Source organism: Schistocerca cancellata, chromosome 10 (assembly GCF_023864275.1).
Source record: "Schistocerca cancellata isolate TAMUIC-IGC-003103 chromosome 10, iqSchCanc2.1, whole genome shotgun sequence".
Lineage (NCBI taxonomy): Eukaryota > Metazoa > Arthropoda > Insecta > Orthoptera > Acrididae > Schistocerca > Schistocerca cancellata.
In genome coordinates, this window is record NC_064635.1 from 39042922 (window position 1) to 39060094 (window position 17173).

General features: G+C 44.3%; 1 protein-coding gene across 2 annotated transcripts in view; it reads right to left on the minus strand.

Annotated features, from left to right (window-relative positions):
• Positions 1–17173, minus strand: part of LOC126106683 (uncharacterized) — a 182637-nt gene that overhangs the window by 68768 nt on the left and 96696 nt on the right. For both annotated transcript variants that reach the window (XM_049913051.1, XM_049913050.1), the window contains exons 3-4: positions 8908–9021; positions 1534–1647 (exon numbers count right to left, since the gene is read on the minus strand). In XM_049913051.1, the coding sequence (XP_049769008.1) occupies positions 1534–1647; positions 8908–9021 (228 nt within the window). The remainder of the gene's footprint in view (positions 1–1533; positions 1648–8907; positions 9022–17173) is intronic.

Genomic DNA, 17173 nt, shown 5'->3' on the forward strand with positions numbered 1-17173 from the left:
TTATTTGAGATATTTTCACAATGCTTTGCACACATATACAAAAACTCAAAAAGTTTTTTAGGCATTCACAAATGTTCGATATGTGCCCCTTTAATGATTCGGCAGACATCAAGCCGATAATCAAGTTCCTCCCACACTCGGCGCAGCATGTCCCCATCAATGAGTTCGAAAGCATCGTTGATGCAAGCTCGCAGTTCTGGCACGTTTCTTGGTAGAGGAGGTTTAAACACTGAATCTTTCACATAACCCCACAGAAAGAAATCGCAAGGGGTTAAGTCGGGAGAGCGTGGAGGCCATGACATGAATTGCTGATCATGATCTCCACCACGGCCGATCCATCGGTTTTCCAATCTCCTGTTTAAGAAATGCCGAACATCATGATGGAAGTGTGGTGGAGCACCATCCTGTTGAAAGATGAAGTCGGCGCTGTCGGTCTCCAGTTGTGGCATGAGCCAATTTTCCAGCATGTCTATGTTAAGGGTCTGAACGTTTTTTTCGCAGAAGAAAAAGGGGCCGTAAACTTTAAACTGTGAGATTGCACAAAACACATTAACTTTTGGTGAATTGCGAATTTGCTGCACGAATGCGTGAGGATTCTCTACCGCCCAGATTCGCACATTGTGTCTGTTCACTTCACCATTACGAAAAAATGTTGCTTCATCACTGAAAACAAGTTTCGCACTGAACGCATCCTCTTCCAAGAGCTGTTGCAACAGCGGCGAAAATTCAAAGCGTTTGACTTTGTCATCGGGTGTCAGGGCTTGTAGCAATTGTAAACGGTAAGGCTTCTGCTTTAGCCTTTTCCGTAAGATTTTCCAAACCGTCGGCTATGGTACGTTTAGCTCCATGCTTGCTTTATTCGTGAACTTCCGCGGGCTACGTGTGAAACTTGCCCGCACGCGTTCAACCGTTTCTTCGCTCACTGCAGGCCGACCCGTTGATTTCCCCTTACAGAGGCATCCAGAAGCTTTAAACTGCGCATACCATCGCCGAATGGAGTTAGCAGTTGGTGGATCTTTGTTGAACTTCGTCCTGAAGTGTCGTTGCACTGTTATGACTGACTGATGTGAGTGCATTTCAAGCACGACATACGCTTTCTCGGCTCCTGTCGCCATTTTGTCTCACTGCGCTCTCGAGCGCGCTGGCGGCAGAAACCTGAAGTGCGGCTTCAGCCGAACAAAACTTCATGAGTTTTTCTACGTATCTGTTGTGTGTCGTGACCATACGTCAATGAATGGAGTACAGTGAATTTATGAAATCGCTTCAATCATTTGTAATAGACCTGTACATTTGTAAAAAGTGAAACTACGTCAAAACTGACCAACAAGTCATAGCTTTGCAGCTGCTATAACGTAAGTCTGAGTAGTTCGCCCGAAATTTTGTGGAACAATATGTACGCCGGGAAAGTTTTAAATCTCACAATTATCAGGTGAAATTGGAAACGAGATCGCTACTGAAGTACAGCACCGAGGTGAACTCCTCAATGCAAGGGTACTCTAATCGCTGTCATGGTTTATTTTCTAATGCACTCACCAAAAACAAGACACCTGCGATGGTGGCGCCCGTCTTGAGGGACAGTCCACAGCAACAGTCGTTCAAAACCACCACCTCTGCAACAGTGGTAGGTTTTCTGGCTCGGGAGCTGCTCTGTAACAAAGAAGGGATGATGGTCACATTTGAGTCAAAAGCTTGAAGCACGTTCAGGAATTAATGGACAAGTAGTTATGAGAGTGACTGGCCACACTGATTATACTGCACATGCTTAGAAGCTTTCTTATTGCCCTCATTGTTATCGACCTAGTATTACCGTTTCTCTGAATGGCAGCTATGATGTGTGTGAGCACAAGTACGCTGCCGCTTCTGTGCAGGCACAACGCAAACAGGATAAATAATTTGCCCTCCTTCTAGTAAATCTAACTTTGGCAACGAAAGGAGTGCAATATTGAGGCATAAAACTTCTTGAAAATCTGCCTTCGGTTTAAGGACTGACACATTGACAGATGGACGCATGTGACGTTGTAAATATTTATAAAATAATTTATTATGGCTAGCTCGCTTCGTTCCTAGAAATACAAAAAATTCTGAACTGTTTGGTCTCTTTCCCAGTGTGACACTATGATGCATATTTTACTAGTGTGAATCATACTGTTTTCATTATAGCGAATAGCTTACACCAGGAGTCTGTATAAGGGGCAATAAAGAAGTCTACGTTTAAGGCCGTTGCTGCAGCGTGTGTGCAACACAGCGCAACTCAGATGCAGAGCATGATGTTCTACCAAATAGGTACATCTACGTCTACATACAGGGTGTTTCAAAAACGACCGGTATATTTGAAACGGCGATAAAAACTAAACGAGCAGCGATAGGAATACACCGTTTGTTGCAATATGCTTGGGACAACAGTACATTTTCAGGCGGACAAACTTTCGAAATTACAGTAGTTACAATTTTCAACAACAGATGGCGCTGCAAGTGATGTGAAAGATATAGAAGACAACGCAGTCTGTGGGTGCGCCATTCTGTACGTCGTCTTTCTGCTGTAAGCGTGTGCTGTTCACAACGTGCAAGTGTGCTGTAGTCAACATGGTTTATTCCTTAGAACAGAGGATTTTTCTGGTGTTGGAATTCCACCGCCTAGAACACAGTGTTGTTGCAACAAGACGAAGTTTTCAACGGAGGTTTAATGTAACCAAAGGGACGAAAAGCGATACAATAAGGGATCTGTTTGAAAAATTTCAACGGACTGGGAACGTGACGGATGAACGTGCTGGAAAGGTAGGGCGACCGCGTACGGCAACCACAGAGGGCAACGCACAGCTAGTGCAGCAGGTGATCCAACAGCGGCCTCGGGTTTCCGTTCGCCGTGTTGCAGCTGCGGTCCAAATGACGCCAACGTCCACGTATCGTCTCATGCGCGAGAGTTTACACCTCTATCCATACAAAATTCAAACACGGCAACCCCTCAGCGCCGCTACCATTGCTGCACGAGAGACATTCGCTAACGATATAGTGCACAGGATTGATGACGGCGATATGCATGTGGGCAGCATTTAGTTTACTGAAGAAGCTTATTTTCACCTGGACGGCTTCGTCAATAAACATAACTGGCGCATATGGGGAACCGAAAAGCCCCATGTTGCAGTCCCATCGTCCCTGCATCCTCAAAAAGTACTGGTCTGGGCCGCCATTTCTTCCAAAGGAATCATTGGCCAATTTTTCAGATCCGAAACGATTACTGCATCACGCTATCTGGACATTCTTCGTGAATTTGTGGCGGTACAAACTGCCTTAGACGACACTGCGAACACCTCGTGCTTTATGCAAAATGGTGCCCGGCCACATCGCACGGCCGACGTCTTTAATTTCCTGAATGAATATTTCGATGATCGTGTGATTGCTTTGGGCTATCCGAAACATACAGGAGGCGGCGTGGATTGGCCTCCCTATTCGCCAGACATGAACCCCTGTGACTTCTTTCTGTGGGGACACTTGAAAGACCAGGTGTACCGCCAGAATCCAGAAACAATTGAACAGCTGAAGCAGTGCATCTCATCTGCATGTGAAGCCATTCCGCCAGACACGTTGTCAAAGGTTTCGGGTAATTTCATTCAGAGACTACGCCATATTATTGCTACGCATGGTGGATATGTGGAAAATATCGTACTATAGAGTTTCCCAGACCGCAGCGCCATCTGTTGTTGAAAATTGTAACTACTGTAATTTCGAAAGTTTGTCTGCCTGAAAATGTACTGTTGTCCCAAGCATATTGCAACAAACGATGTATTTCTATCGCTGCTCGTTTAGTTTTTATTGCCGTTTCAAATATACCGGTCATTTTTGAAACACCCAGTACATACTCCGCAAGCCACAGCAAGGTTGCGTGTTGGTGGGTACTGTGTACCACAACTAGTCGCTTCCTTTCCCGTTCCACTCGCAGAAGAGCGAGGGAGAAACGACTATCTGCGAGGTGAGACAATAAAGTAATGAGACTGATGTGAAAAAAAATGCTGCTTACCGTTTTAGTCAAGTTTAGTGTTGTCTCCTTCAAAGTATTTCCCTTCTGATTGCACACACTTCTTTCAGCGTGTCTGCCATTGATGGTAACATTTCTGGAACTCATCTTTTGTAATATCCTCCAAGATCCTCGTCACAGCTTTTTGGACATCTTGTGTTGTTTGAAAATGGTGTCCCTTGACCGCCGTTTTCACCCTTAGGCATAGAAAAAAGTCGCATGGAGCGATATTTGGTGAATAAGGTCGCTGTAGTAGCACTGAAAATTGTTTTGAGGTTAAAAACTGCTGTACTGACAGAGCAGTATGGGATGGCGCACTATCGTGATACAAAATTCAACTATCAGCAATGTTGGCACGGACATTAAGAACTCTTTTACGAAGTGTTGTGTACACAGTTCCACGTAGTCAGCGCGTACACAACTTTCCCACTAGAGCGCGCCCTGTGGGGCGGCGAGTTACTCGTGAAAAAGAAATTGTTATTTAAATGTTGGAAAAACACTGCATTTCCCGGCCGATGCACCATATGTGGGGCGGCGGTTTAAATCGTGAAAATTATCTTTTGCTGTATAAATGTTTGCAATCCAAATGTTTGAATGTTGAATCAGTTTCAGGCTTTTAGAATGTTGTTAATGCTGTCTTTCGCCGTTCTCAACACTGGCTCTATATTTACTTTTTTAGCTCCCAGAAAGTGATTTAACCAAACATGAAGCCAGTAATTAGAGATCCTAGTGCCCACTTCATCTGAGAATACCATTATAGCTGCAGCTTATAGCTCTGAGGAATTAGGAGATTGTCCGGGATTTCTAATCAAAAACGATTTTCCAAAATAGTTGAGTATATTCTGAAATTCACTGATAAAAAACACAAGTATCCCTACAACCTAACTAACATAGCAGTTCAGAGTCTAATGCGCTGATGCAACTATAAATGTCCGAATTAAATGTTAACAAGAATGCTCGCCAAAATTTGATGAGAATATTTCATCAAACGCCACGCTAAATAATTGGTAGAATGTCTGTCCCGCGACGGCACGTGAAAATACGACAATACGCAAACTGAGGCTAGATAATGAAAATCATCCCAGAATTAACCCTTCACTTGAAATGATTTCATGGTTCCGTGTATCTCTAGTAACTTAATACGGCACCCGAGGCTGTTTGTAGCAGTGCTACCGAAGCGACGCGACTCCCGACACAGCTGACGTGCTATTCAGCGTCTGGAGAGAACTGGGACCTTCCTTCCTCGCGCAGCGCTCTTATATATATAGCCGCAGTGCGGACGGCTAAGGGAACGCCTGATCAAATCGGCTCTCCCGACGAGCCGCTGGGCTAGTAACGCACCACTTCAAGTTACATAATAATTTATAGCTTCTTTTGCTGATGGCCGATGAAGCTCTTAATTTAAACGTGCATTTAGCACGCAGGTAAGTATTGATAATAAAATTTTGACGTGGCTAAGTTACATATTTTGGGCGAAACTTCTCACCTCTTTATTATTATAGCGGATCTCCATACTACTTAAATATAAACATCCTATCCTTATTTATTAGCCTACTTAATCTATCTTGCTTCCTTCAGTTTTGAGACGAAAACCAGAAAATCATGAATTTCCACTACAGTCTTAATCTGTGAAATCCAAAGTACTGTTTTTATTAAATCATTATGAAAGATGAATCTAAATATAAATTTTGAAGTCTCTAGCTCTTTTCTGTTGCGCCAATGATTTTTTCAGAAAAACGTCCAAATTTCAAAAATGGCTGAAGTTATCGAACTGATATTTAACACACATTAATTTAGTATTATTCCTGACATGCTAGAAAAGTTTTAGGTCATTTGCTTGATTTTTAAGGTATTGCGCAACATTTATGACGTCAGAGCTAGTTACAGCAGACTGGCTGGCACACAATGGAAACTGATGTGAATTTACTACAGCGTGAGTAGGCTGCTTTCCTACAGCCCCACTAAGCACAACAGCGCCGGCGCAGCGCTCGTCCGTCTCCGCACTACGAGATGGCGCTGTCTTAGAGACGGACCAAATTCTGCTTCCGCCGATCCGTGTATTAATATGTAACGCAGTCAATGAGATTGCTGCTAACATAGAACCTTTCCTCCTCGCGGATCACACTCGCGCAGTGATACCTGAACGTGCGAGGTATTATAACGAGTGTACAGACCTCCGATTAGTCAGTCTGCATTAGTCTGCATTAGTCTGCATTAGTCTGCATTTGTCTGTCCCAGCCTATAGTCAAGTTTCAGTCTGCGCCTAATAAGATTACCATATTCCTGTACATAGCCATGAAGATAAATTTATAAACACGTGGTCAAATATCAGAGATATGTGAGAATAAGATTAACGTACGAAAACCAAAGGAACTTCAGAATGTCAATTGTAAATAGCATCCAGAATCAAGTTAAGTAAGGTTTATGATTGTTATTATTTTAATAAATGTGTGTGAAAATTAATCAAGTTCTGTTTAAAGTTGGTCACCGTCAATCTGCTACTCTAAGCGTGGAAGTGACATTTATATCGTCTGACCTAACGACAGAAGATAAACACGCCACGATAAGACCACGAGACATATTGCTGACATTCGCCTACTTCGCTAGAGCGACAAGTCAAATAATTTGATGGTGTGTGTACCGAAGGTCTTGCAGTACACACACCACACGAAGTCTTTTTAAAATTTCTTTGTAGTAATATTGGTTAACTGTTTGTCCAGGAGGCACCCACTCTATATGAACAATTCCCTTGGAATCAAAGAAACACACAAGCATGCATTTCAGTTTTGACTTTGACATCCGACCTTTTTTTGGTCTGGGAGATCCCTTTGAGCACCATTGCGAGCTTTGGTGTTTTGTCTCTGGATTGTAACTAAAAAACCGACTTTCATCATCAGTGATAAAACCGTTCAAAAATTCTGGATTGATTTCCTTTTGCTCTAACAGATCGGCTGTCTTTCTCGCTGTTGTGGTGTGAGATTTTTGGGGACCATTTTTGCACAAATCTTCCTCATACCAAGATCTTCAGGTATTATTAGACGAACCCTGGCCAAGTTGACATCCGTCTGTGAGGCTGATGGTCGTCCACTGCGGTCTTAATCTTCAACATTTTATGCCTCTCCAAAAGCCTTCTGAAGTTTACCGTAAGTTGTCGCCGCGTTTTCACCCAGTTAACACAAAAAGAAATGGCATACCGCTGCGCAATATTATGCCGTTCCATTTCCGTGACGAGAGAGACAAACACGTGTTAACTCACTACAGCACAACTCACGACTGAGCAGTTGCATCGATGTGCCGCTTGGAGTAGAAGCAGCTCATAGACCAAGGTCAAAGATATTGTGCCTACGCAAGCCTGCAGGGTTGCCACATCTTGCAACGAAAATCAGTCTCATTACTTTACTGTCGTACCTTGTATATACCTCTGTATGAGTCCTAATTTGACTTCCCTATGCGAAATCTATGTTGGCGGCAGTAGAATCGTTCTACAGTCATCTTCAAATGCCGGTTCTCTAAACTTTCTCCCTCGAGGGATTCCCTCTTGAGCTCTCGAAGCATATCCGTAATACTTGCGTACTGATCGAACCTACCGGTAACAAATCTAGCAGCTTGCCTCTGATTTGCTTCGATGTCTTCTTCCAATCCGACCTAGTGTGGATCCCAAACACTCGAACAGTACCCAAGATTAGCATCATCTATACGGTGTCCTTTACATATGAACCACACCTTCTCAAAATTCTGCCAATAAACCGAAGTCGACCATTCACCTTCCCTACCATAGTCCTCACATGCTATTTCCATTTCATATCGGTTCGCTACGTTACGCCCAGATATTTAAACGGCGTGATTGTGTCAAGCTGGACACTACTAATGCTGTACCTGAACATTACGAGTCTATTTTTCCTACTCATCCGCATTAATTTACATTTTCCTACACTTAGAGCTAGCTGCCAGTCATCACATCAACCACAAATTTTGTCTAGGTCGTCTTATATCAGCCTACAGTTACTTATCTTTGACACCTTCCTCTACGCCATAGCATTATCAACGAACAACACAGATTGCTGCCCATGCTGTCTGACATGTCATTTATGTACAGCGAAAATTGCAACAGTCCTATCACACTTTCCTGGGGCCTCCGATGAACACTCGTCGTCCTATATATATATATGTATATATATATATATATATATATATATATATATATATATATATATATATATATATATATATAGCGAAGCGTGTACTTGGGCAAGGGGGAGGTGGGAAATAAGGTATCAGTACAGTAAGCAGGTTGAACTGGATGTGGTCTGCAATGGTTTTGCGGCTTCCACAGCTGGGAGAGCTGCGTCGAACCGGTCTTCGGACTGTAGACCACAGTAAGAGCCGGCCGCTGTGGCCGAGCGGTTATAGGCGCTTCTGTCCGCAACTGCGCTGCTGCTACGGTCGCAGGTTCGAATCCTGCCTCTGGCATAGTTGTGTGTGATCTCGTTAGGTTAGTTAGGTTTAAGTAGTTCTAAGTCTAGGGGACTGATGACCTCAGATGTTAAGTTCCTTAGTGCATAGAGACATTTGAACCATTTTGAGCCACAGTAAGAAAAAAAAATTCTTTTGCTTGGTCCTACCGCCATAACCTGTCCCGTGGCAATGTTGCGTTCCAATATGAACTCAGTTGACACCCTAAGAAAGGCAAAATAGAGAAAGTACATTATAGAGTATGTTGAGTGTAGTAGTTACGTGGGAATTGAAGTGATGGCGAAAGATAGGAAATGGCACAATAGCATAAAAAACATTGGAGATAAGATCTCTACTGAAGTACAGCGTGTGGGTGAGGCTCTCAATGCAAGGAAGCTCCAGAACCTTAAACACTATCGCAATTAGTTTTCTAATGAACTCACCAGGCACAAGAGGGTATCGATGACAGCGGTCGTCTTGAGCGAGAAATCACAGCAACAGTCTTTGGGATGTGCCCCCTCTGCATCAATGATTGGTTCTCTGACTGGGAAGTTCATCTGTAACAAAGGGATGATGGTCACATTTCACTTTGAAGCTTGAAGCACATTCAGGAATAATTTGCCAGATACTTATGAGATGTGACTGGCCACACTGGTTACATTACAATGCTTAGTACCTACAGCTGTACATCCGATTGTGGAGCTTTTTGTTGTTATCGATCTATGTGACATTAAAGGTGTAGACGCGTTTTGCTATTTGAGCAGGAAAATAAATTATGGTGGTCGAAGTAGAGAGGATAAAAATGCAGAGTGGCAATAGCAAGAGAAGCATATCTGCAAAACGTTAAGTTCGTTAACATCTAATACAAATATTGGGAAGTATTTTCTGAACCTATAAGCCTAGAGTGCAGCCATGACGGAAGGGAAACGTGGGTAATAAACGATTCGGACAAGAAGCGAACAGATTTTGAAATACTGTGGTAAAGGTAATACTAGATATGGATAGATTGCATAGTTAATGAGTAGTGAATGAATCTCATAGGGAGAAAGAAAATACTAGGGTATGCTGAACAGTATTGCCTCTGAATTTTGTACGTGAAAACGCATAAAAGTTTTTAAAATAAAATAAACTTCATTAACAGTCTACATCTTTATTCTTTTCAACTACAAATTTAATTCTGAACTTAGTCACCCTCGCGACGAACACATTTCTCTCAAAGAAAGACCATCACTGTATAATGTTTGACTCTGTTGACGGAGCCACAACCATATCTCTGCTTGCATTGGTTGAAAACTATTAAAGTGAAGTCCTCGAAGTAGTACCTTAAGTTCTGGAAACAGATGAAAGTCAGACCGGCCCAAGATGTTGCTGTATGGTGCATGATATTTGACAGTGAACCAAAGGAGCGGGTAGTTGCAGCTGTCACAGCACCCATGCATGGTCTGGAATTGTCATGGTGAAAGAGAGGAAGCTCCATGTGTAGACGACACCTTCGAATTAATTGGGAGTTCTCCAGCAACAGAGGGTTGCTACTTGGATCAGCGAAGTGAGGAAGTTGACCGAGTAAAAGGCATGGCATGTAATACTTCGATGGGTGTTGAGAACAAAATAAAAAATTTTAAGGTATTATTCAGCCCCCTCCCCCGTCTCCCCATGTATGTTACAATGTGACTAAAAGGAGGGATCAGTAGAGATAGAACACCTGCTGATGCATCAGAGAATTGTCAGCTTGGCAATTGAGGGAAGTGTGTGCTGGAGAGGGGAGGAGGGAGAATGGAAGGAGGGGAAGAATTAATACAGCAAGCAGGCTCAAATGGATGTGCGCTGCAGTGCTTCCTCAGAGGCGAAGAGGCTTCCACAGGATACCCTAGCCTGGAGAGCTGCATCAAACCAGTCTTCGAGCTGTAGACCACAACAATGAAAAGTAACAAAACCTTTTGCTCAGCCATAACGCCGCAGTCCATACTGTGACAGTGTTGCCCCCTACATGATTTCAGTTGACACCATAATGTAACAGCGCCACAAGTGTTTTGGCCGGAAAGGGCGACTCCTAGCGCCACTGGAGTTTGGAACGTCAAGCCAGCATTTTGCGGTATCAAGTTGGTTGCACGTAGAAACCAGGGTTAACTGGTGGTATGGTTCTTGGAACAGGGACATTTCATGTTTCTGCACATGAAAGATGGGCAGGCTACCTCAGACGGTTGTTTATTGTGGATGGCTGTACGTCTTAGGCTACAGAGTGGGTTATTCTCTGAACAGAGGCCCCAGGTGTTTCGCTTTCGCGGCACGTGTGCAATACGGTGCGTGCCGCGTACAGCTGCTGTCGGCCGACTTACTTTCTTTCTACATCTACATACATACTCCGCAATCCACCAAACGGTGGGTGGCGGAGGGTACCTAGTACCACAACTAGCATCTTCTCTCCCTGTTCCACTCCCAAACAGAACGAGGGAAAAATGACTGCCCATATGCCTCTGTACGAGCCCTAATCTCTCTTATCTTATCTTTGTGGTCTTTCCGCGAAATGTAAGTTGGCGGCAGTAAAATTGTGCTGCAGTCAGCCTCAAATGCTGGTTCTCTAAATTAGTAGCGATTCACGAAAAGAACGCCTCTTTTCCTCTAGAGACTCCCACCCGAGTTCCTGAAGCATTTCCGTAACACTCGCGTGGCGATCAAACCTACCAGTAACAAATATAGCTGCCCGCCTCTGAATTGCTTCTATGTCCTCCCTCAATCCGACCTGATAGGGATCCCGAACCATCGAGCAGTACTCAAGAATAGGTCGTATTGGTGTTTTGTAAGCGGTCTCCTTTACAGATGAACCACATCTTCCCAAAATTCTACCAATGAACCGAAGACGACTAACCGCCTTCCCCACAACTGGCATTACATGCTTGTCCCACTTCATATCGCTCTGCAGTGTTACGCCCAAATATTTAATCGACGTGACTGTGTCAAGCGCTACACTACTAATGGAGACTCAAACATTACGGGATTCTTTTTCCTATTCATCTGCACTGATTTACATTTATCTATATTTAGAGTTAGCTGCCATTCTTTACACCAATCACAAATCCTGTCCAAGTCATCTTGTATCCTCCTACAGTCACTCAACGACGACACCTTCCCATACACCACAGCATCATCAGCAAACAGCCGCACATTGCTATCAACCCTATCCAAAAGATCATTTATGTAGATAGAACTTGCGCTTCAGGCGTTGTGCGTACAAGAGCTTCAATGCGTTAGAAAACAGCCAACCAGTTGCAAAAAACATGTTTATTAAAGCTTGACCATGGATTCGTCGGTTTTAAAATCGTCTGCTTCAGAAGATGTAGGAGATAAAATCACATTATCTACAGTCAATGCGGGAGTCGTTGACTCTGTTTAGTACATGTCATCCACTTAATCACCGTTTAAATGCAGTATATAAAAATTCCATCAGTGTTCGCTAAAGTTATTGAAAAGGCTTGTATGTAAGGATAATTGATCATTTTATATCACACGATTTACTCTCAAATGTACAGTTCGACCTTAGAAGTCGTTTAACAACTGGTGTTGATCACAAAATGTTGCTCCAGAAGTTGGACCATTACAGAATACGGGGAGTAGCTCTTACTTTAGCAACAGACAGGAAAAGGTCATTACTCACAATGTTGAGAATGACTGTGATGTGAGGTCTGAGTAGGTTACAGAAAAGTGGTGAGGTGCCCCAGGGATCAGTGTTGTGGCCACTCCTGTCCCTTATTTATACACTCCTGGAAATGGAAAAAAGAACACATTGACACCGGTGTGTCAGACCCACCATACTTGCTCCGGACACTGCGAGAGGGCTGTACAAGCAATGATCACACGCACGGCACAGCGGACACACCAGGAACCGCGGTGTTGGCCGTCGAATGGCGCTAGCTGCGCAGCATTTGTGCACCGCCGCCGTCAGTGTCAGCCAGTTTGCCGTGGCATACGGAGCTCCATCGCAGTCTTTAACACTGATAGCATGCCGCGACAGCGTGGACGTGAACCGTATGTGCAGTTGACGGACTTTGAGCGAGGGCGTATAGTGGGCATGCGGGAGGCCGGGTGGACGTACCGCCGAATTGCTCAACACGTGGGGCGTGAGGTCTCCACAGTACATCGATGTTGTCGCCAGTGGTCGGCGGAAGGTGCACGTGCCCGTCGACCTGGGACCGGACCGCAGCGACGCACGGATGCACGCCAAGACCGTAGGATCCTACGCAGTGCCGTAGGGGACCGCACCGCCACTTCCCAGCAAATTAGGGACACTGTTGCTCCTGGGGTATCGGCGAGGACCATTCGCAACCGTCTCCATGAAGCTGGGCCACGGTCCCGCACACCGTTAGGCCGTCTTCCGCTCACGCCCCAACATCGTGCAGCCCGCCTCCAGTGGTGTCGCGACAGGCGTGAATGGAGGGACGAATGGAGACGTGTCGTCTTCAGCGATGAGAGTCGCTTCTGCCTTGGTGCCAATGATGGTCGTATGCGTGTTTGGCGCCGTGCAGGTGAGCGCCACAATCAGGACTGCATACGACCGAGGCACACAGGGCCAACACCCGGCATCATGGTGTGGGGAGCGATCTCCTACACTGGCCGTACACCACTGGTGATCGTCGAGGGGACACTGAATAGTGCACGGTACATCCAAACCATCATCGAACCCATCGTTCTACCATTCCTAGACCGGCAAGGGAACTTGCTGTTCCAACAGGACAATGCACGTCCGCATGTATCCCGTGCCACCCAACGTGCTCTAGAAGGTGTAAGTCAACTACCCTGGCCAGCAAGATCTGCGGATCTGTCCCCCATTGAGCATGTTTGGGACTGGATGAAGCGTCGTCTCACGCGGTCTGCACGTCCAGCACGAACGCTGGTCCAACTGAGGCGCCAGGTGGAAATGGCATGGCAAGCCGTTCCACAGGACTACATCCAGCATCTCTACGATCGTCTCCATGGGAGAATAGCAGCCTGCATTGCTGCGAAAGGTGGATATACACTGTACTAGTGCCGACATTGTGCATGCTCTGTTGCCTGTGTCTATGTGCCTGTGGTTCTGTCAGTGTGATCATGTGATGTATCTGACCCCAGGAATGTGTCAATAAAGTTTCCCCTTCCTGGGACAATGAATTCACGGTGTTCTTATTTCAATTTCCAGGAGTGTATAAATGATTTGCCCTGTAGTATTACGGGTAACTGTTTCTGTTTGCTGATGACACTAAAGTAAAGTATGTTGTGTGCAACATTGGTTCGGTGTCAAATAGTGCAGTTCATGACTTAAGTTCATGGCTTGTAGGAAATAAACTAACGCTAAATCACGTTAAGACTCAGTTTTTACACTTTCTAACACACGATTCAACTAAACCTGACGTTTTAATTTCACAGAATGGTCATATGATTATAGTAAAACTGAACAGTTAAAATTTCTGGGTATTCAGATAGATAGTACACTGTCGTGGAAAGCACATGTTCAGGATCTTGTTCAAAGACTTAATGCTGCCGTTTTTACTATTCGAACAATATCTGAAGACAGTGATAGTTCGACAAGAAAATTAGTCTACTTTGCTTATTTTCATTCCCTTATGTTGTATGGTATTATATTTTGGGGTAACTCTTCACATTCTGATATTTTTGGATCAGAAACTGGCGGTTTAGGCATACGTGATGTAAGTTCACAACCCTCTTGTCGACTCCTGTTCACGTGTCTAGGTATTTTGACAGTGGCCTCTCAATATATATAATTCCTTACTGTTATTTCTTGTTAACAATATTAGCTTATTCCCAAGAATAAGCAGCTTTAACTCAGTTAATACTCGGGTGAAATCAAACCTGCGTTTGGTTCGAACTTCCTTAACTGTCGTGCAAAAAGGTGTGCAGTATACCGCTGTATCCAATTTCAATAAGCTACAATTCGAATCTTAGCAGTAATCCACTCGCTTTCAAATCGAAACAGGTATTTTCATGGGTCACTACTTATATTCTGTCCAGGAGTTACTTGAAAAATTAAGCTGATTCTTGTGGCGTTGATTGCGTTTACTTAAACTTATGGATTGACTTTTTTAGGGTTCATACTCATTTTATTTTCATCTGTTATTACTTTTATGTTGTAATTTCATGTACTGACACGTTCCATTACCTTGGAGATTTGCTCCTCAATTTGGTCCTACGGAACTTGACATGTAAATAAATAGTAGCCGTCTACTGTAGTGCTTTGTCTTAAGAATTAAGTGGACGACATGTACTACACAGAATCAACGACTCCCACATTGACTATAGATAGTGTGATTTTGCATCCTACATCTTCGGAAGAAGACTGTTTTAAAACCGTCGAAACCACGGTCAATGCTTAATAAACCTGTACTTTGCAACAGGTTGCCTGTTATTTGTAATGCTTTGGAACTACTGTACAGTTTACCTGAACAGTACTATATTCAGTAAATGTTTCTCTGTTACCATGGCGAAATCTTGTGCAGCGTTGTTGCTTCGAAAGGTAAGTGACAGAAAACAATACTTCATACCGCAGGCAAAGATGCTTTACGAAAAAAATGGCAATTATTTTGAAAGTTGTAAGAAGTTAGAAGAAATCTAAAACTTACTCAATGACGTACATGTTGAAACAACAGAATATTAATATCCATCTCAGAAGAATAGTGTTCTCACTAACATTTTCTAGTTTATAATACTTCTTCCGATCAGATCACCAACGTTAAGTGCAATGATAATTAAATCAAGATCCTACGCTGCCGACAGGGGTTGATATACACCAAGGGGGACAGTGGAAGATCAGTATCCCGACCGGGACTCGAACCCAGGATCTCCTGCTTAGCCGCGCGGGATTAGCCGAGCGGTCTCAGGCATTGCAGTCATGGACTGTGCGGCTGGTACCGGTGGAGGTTAGAGTCCTCCCTCGGGCATGGGTGTGTGTGTTTGTCCTTAGGATAATTTAGGTTAAGTAGTGTGTAAGCTCAGGTACTGATGACCTTAGCAGTTAAGTCCCATAAGATTCCACACACATTTTTTTTTCTCCTGCTTACAAGGCAGACGCTCTATCCGTCTGAGCCACCAATGGCACAGAGGATAGTGCGACTGCAGGGACTTATCCCTTGTACGCTCTCCGTGAGACCCACATTCCCAAGCTAATTTCCACACACTACATTCGTAGTGCCCCTGCCCATTACAGTCATTACTCGTGGCAGACAATTTTGCCGAGTGCCGTAAGAGTTCGGGCAAAACGTGTGCATCCGCACAGAAGAAGAAGGTCAATGGCCGGTTAGCCTTAATTCTATGAAGATGGTAGGTGTTGTGTACATAGTTCCGCGTAGTCAGCGCGTACACAACTTTCCCACAAGAGCGCGCCCCGCTAAAGGCAACAGCGCAGGTGCAGCGCTCGTCTGTCTCCGCACTACGAGATGGCGCTGCCTTAGAGACGGACCAAATTCTGCTTCCGCCGATCTATGTATTAATAGGTAACGCAGCCAATGAGATTGTTGCTAACGTAGAACCTTTTCTCCTCATGGATCACACTCGCACAGTGATACATTGATGTGCGAGGTATTATAACGAGTGTACAGACCTCCGATTAGTCAGTCTGCATTTGCCTGCATTAGTCTGTACCAGTCTGCATTTGTCTGTACCAGTCTACATTAGTCTGTACCAGTCTATAGTCAAGTTTCAGTCTGCACCTAAGAAGATTATCAAATTCCTGTACATAGCCATGAAGATAAATGTATAGACACTTTGTAAAGTATCAGAGATATGTGAAAATAAGATTAACGTACCAAGACCAAAGGAACTTCAGATTGTCAATTGTAAATAGCATCCAGAATCAAGTTACATAAGGTGTATGCTTTTTATTATTTTAATACATGTGTGTGAAAATTAATCAAGTTCTGTTTAAAGTTGGTCACCGTCAATCTGCTACTCTAAGCGTGCAAGTGGCATTTCTATCGTCTGACCTAACGGCAGAAGATAAACACGCCATGATAAGACCACGAGACATATTGCTGACACTCACCTACTTCGTTAGAGTGACAAGTCAAATAATCTGATGGTGTGTGTACGGAAGGTCTTACAGTACGCACACCACAGTAGGTCCGAAAGAATAGATACCATCTTCATATGACGTTAAGTGGTGTTCACCATCCGTGTCTGCCGAGTGCTGCTGGCGAGTGGGGTGCACTCAGCCTTTGTGGGGACAATTGAGGAGCTGCATGACTGACAAGCAGCGGCTCCGATCACGAAGACTGACAACGGCTGAGAGAGTGGTGTGCTGACCACGCGCCCCTCCGCATGCACATCCAGTGACGCCTAAAGCCGTCGGCACACGGACCGTGCTGTCGAAGGTTAACGTTCAGCGTGCCAAGTTCAACGTGCTGCTCAAGGCTCAGGAACGATGCGACTAGTGCATACGGTACGTGGGCCCCAACGTGGTGTACGCGATTGCAACGCACTCCAGCGGAAGTTGAGGGATTTTTCTCGTTCGTAAATCACACTGTTTACTCAACGGACGCCCGTAAAATTCCCACGTAAGCTCTATTTGAACGCACATTCCCTCCATCGTCCACGAAAAGCAAAGTACCATGTCCAATCAATAAGGACAGAGGCTTAAAAAAATTCCATTACAAACAGAGCAGTAGAAATTTGGAATACTTCTCTGCAAAAGATAAACATTATTTCATCATTCCCACATTTTAGTAA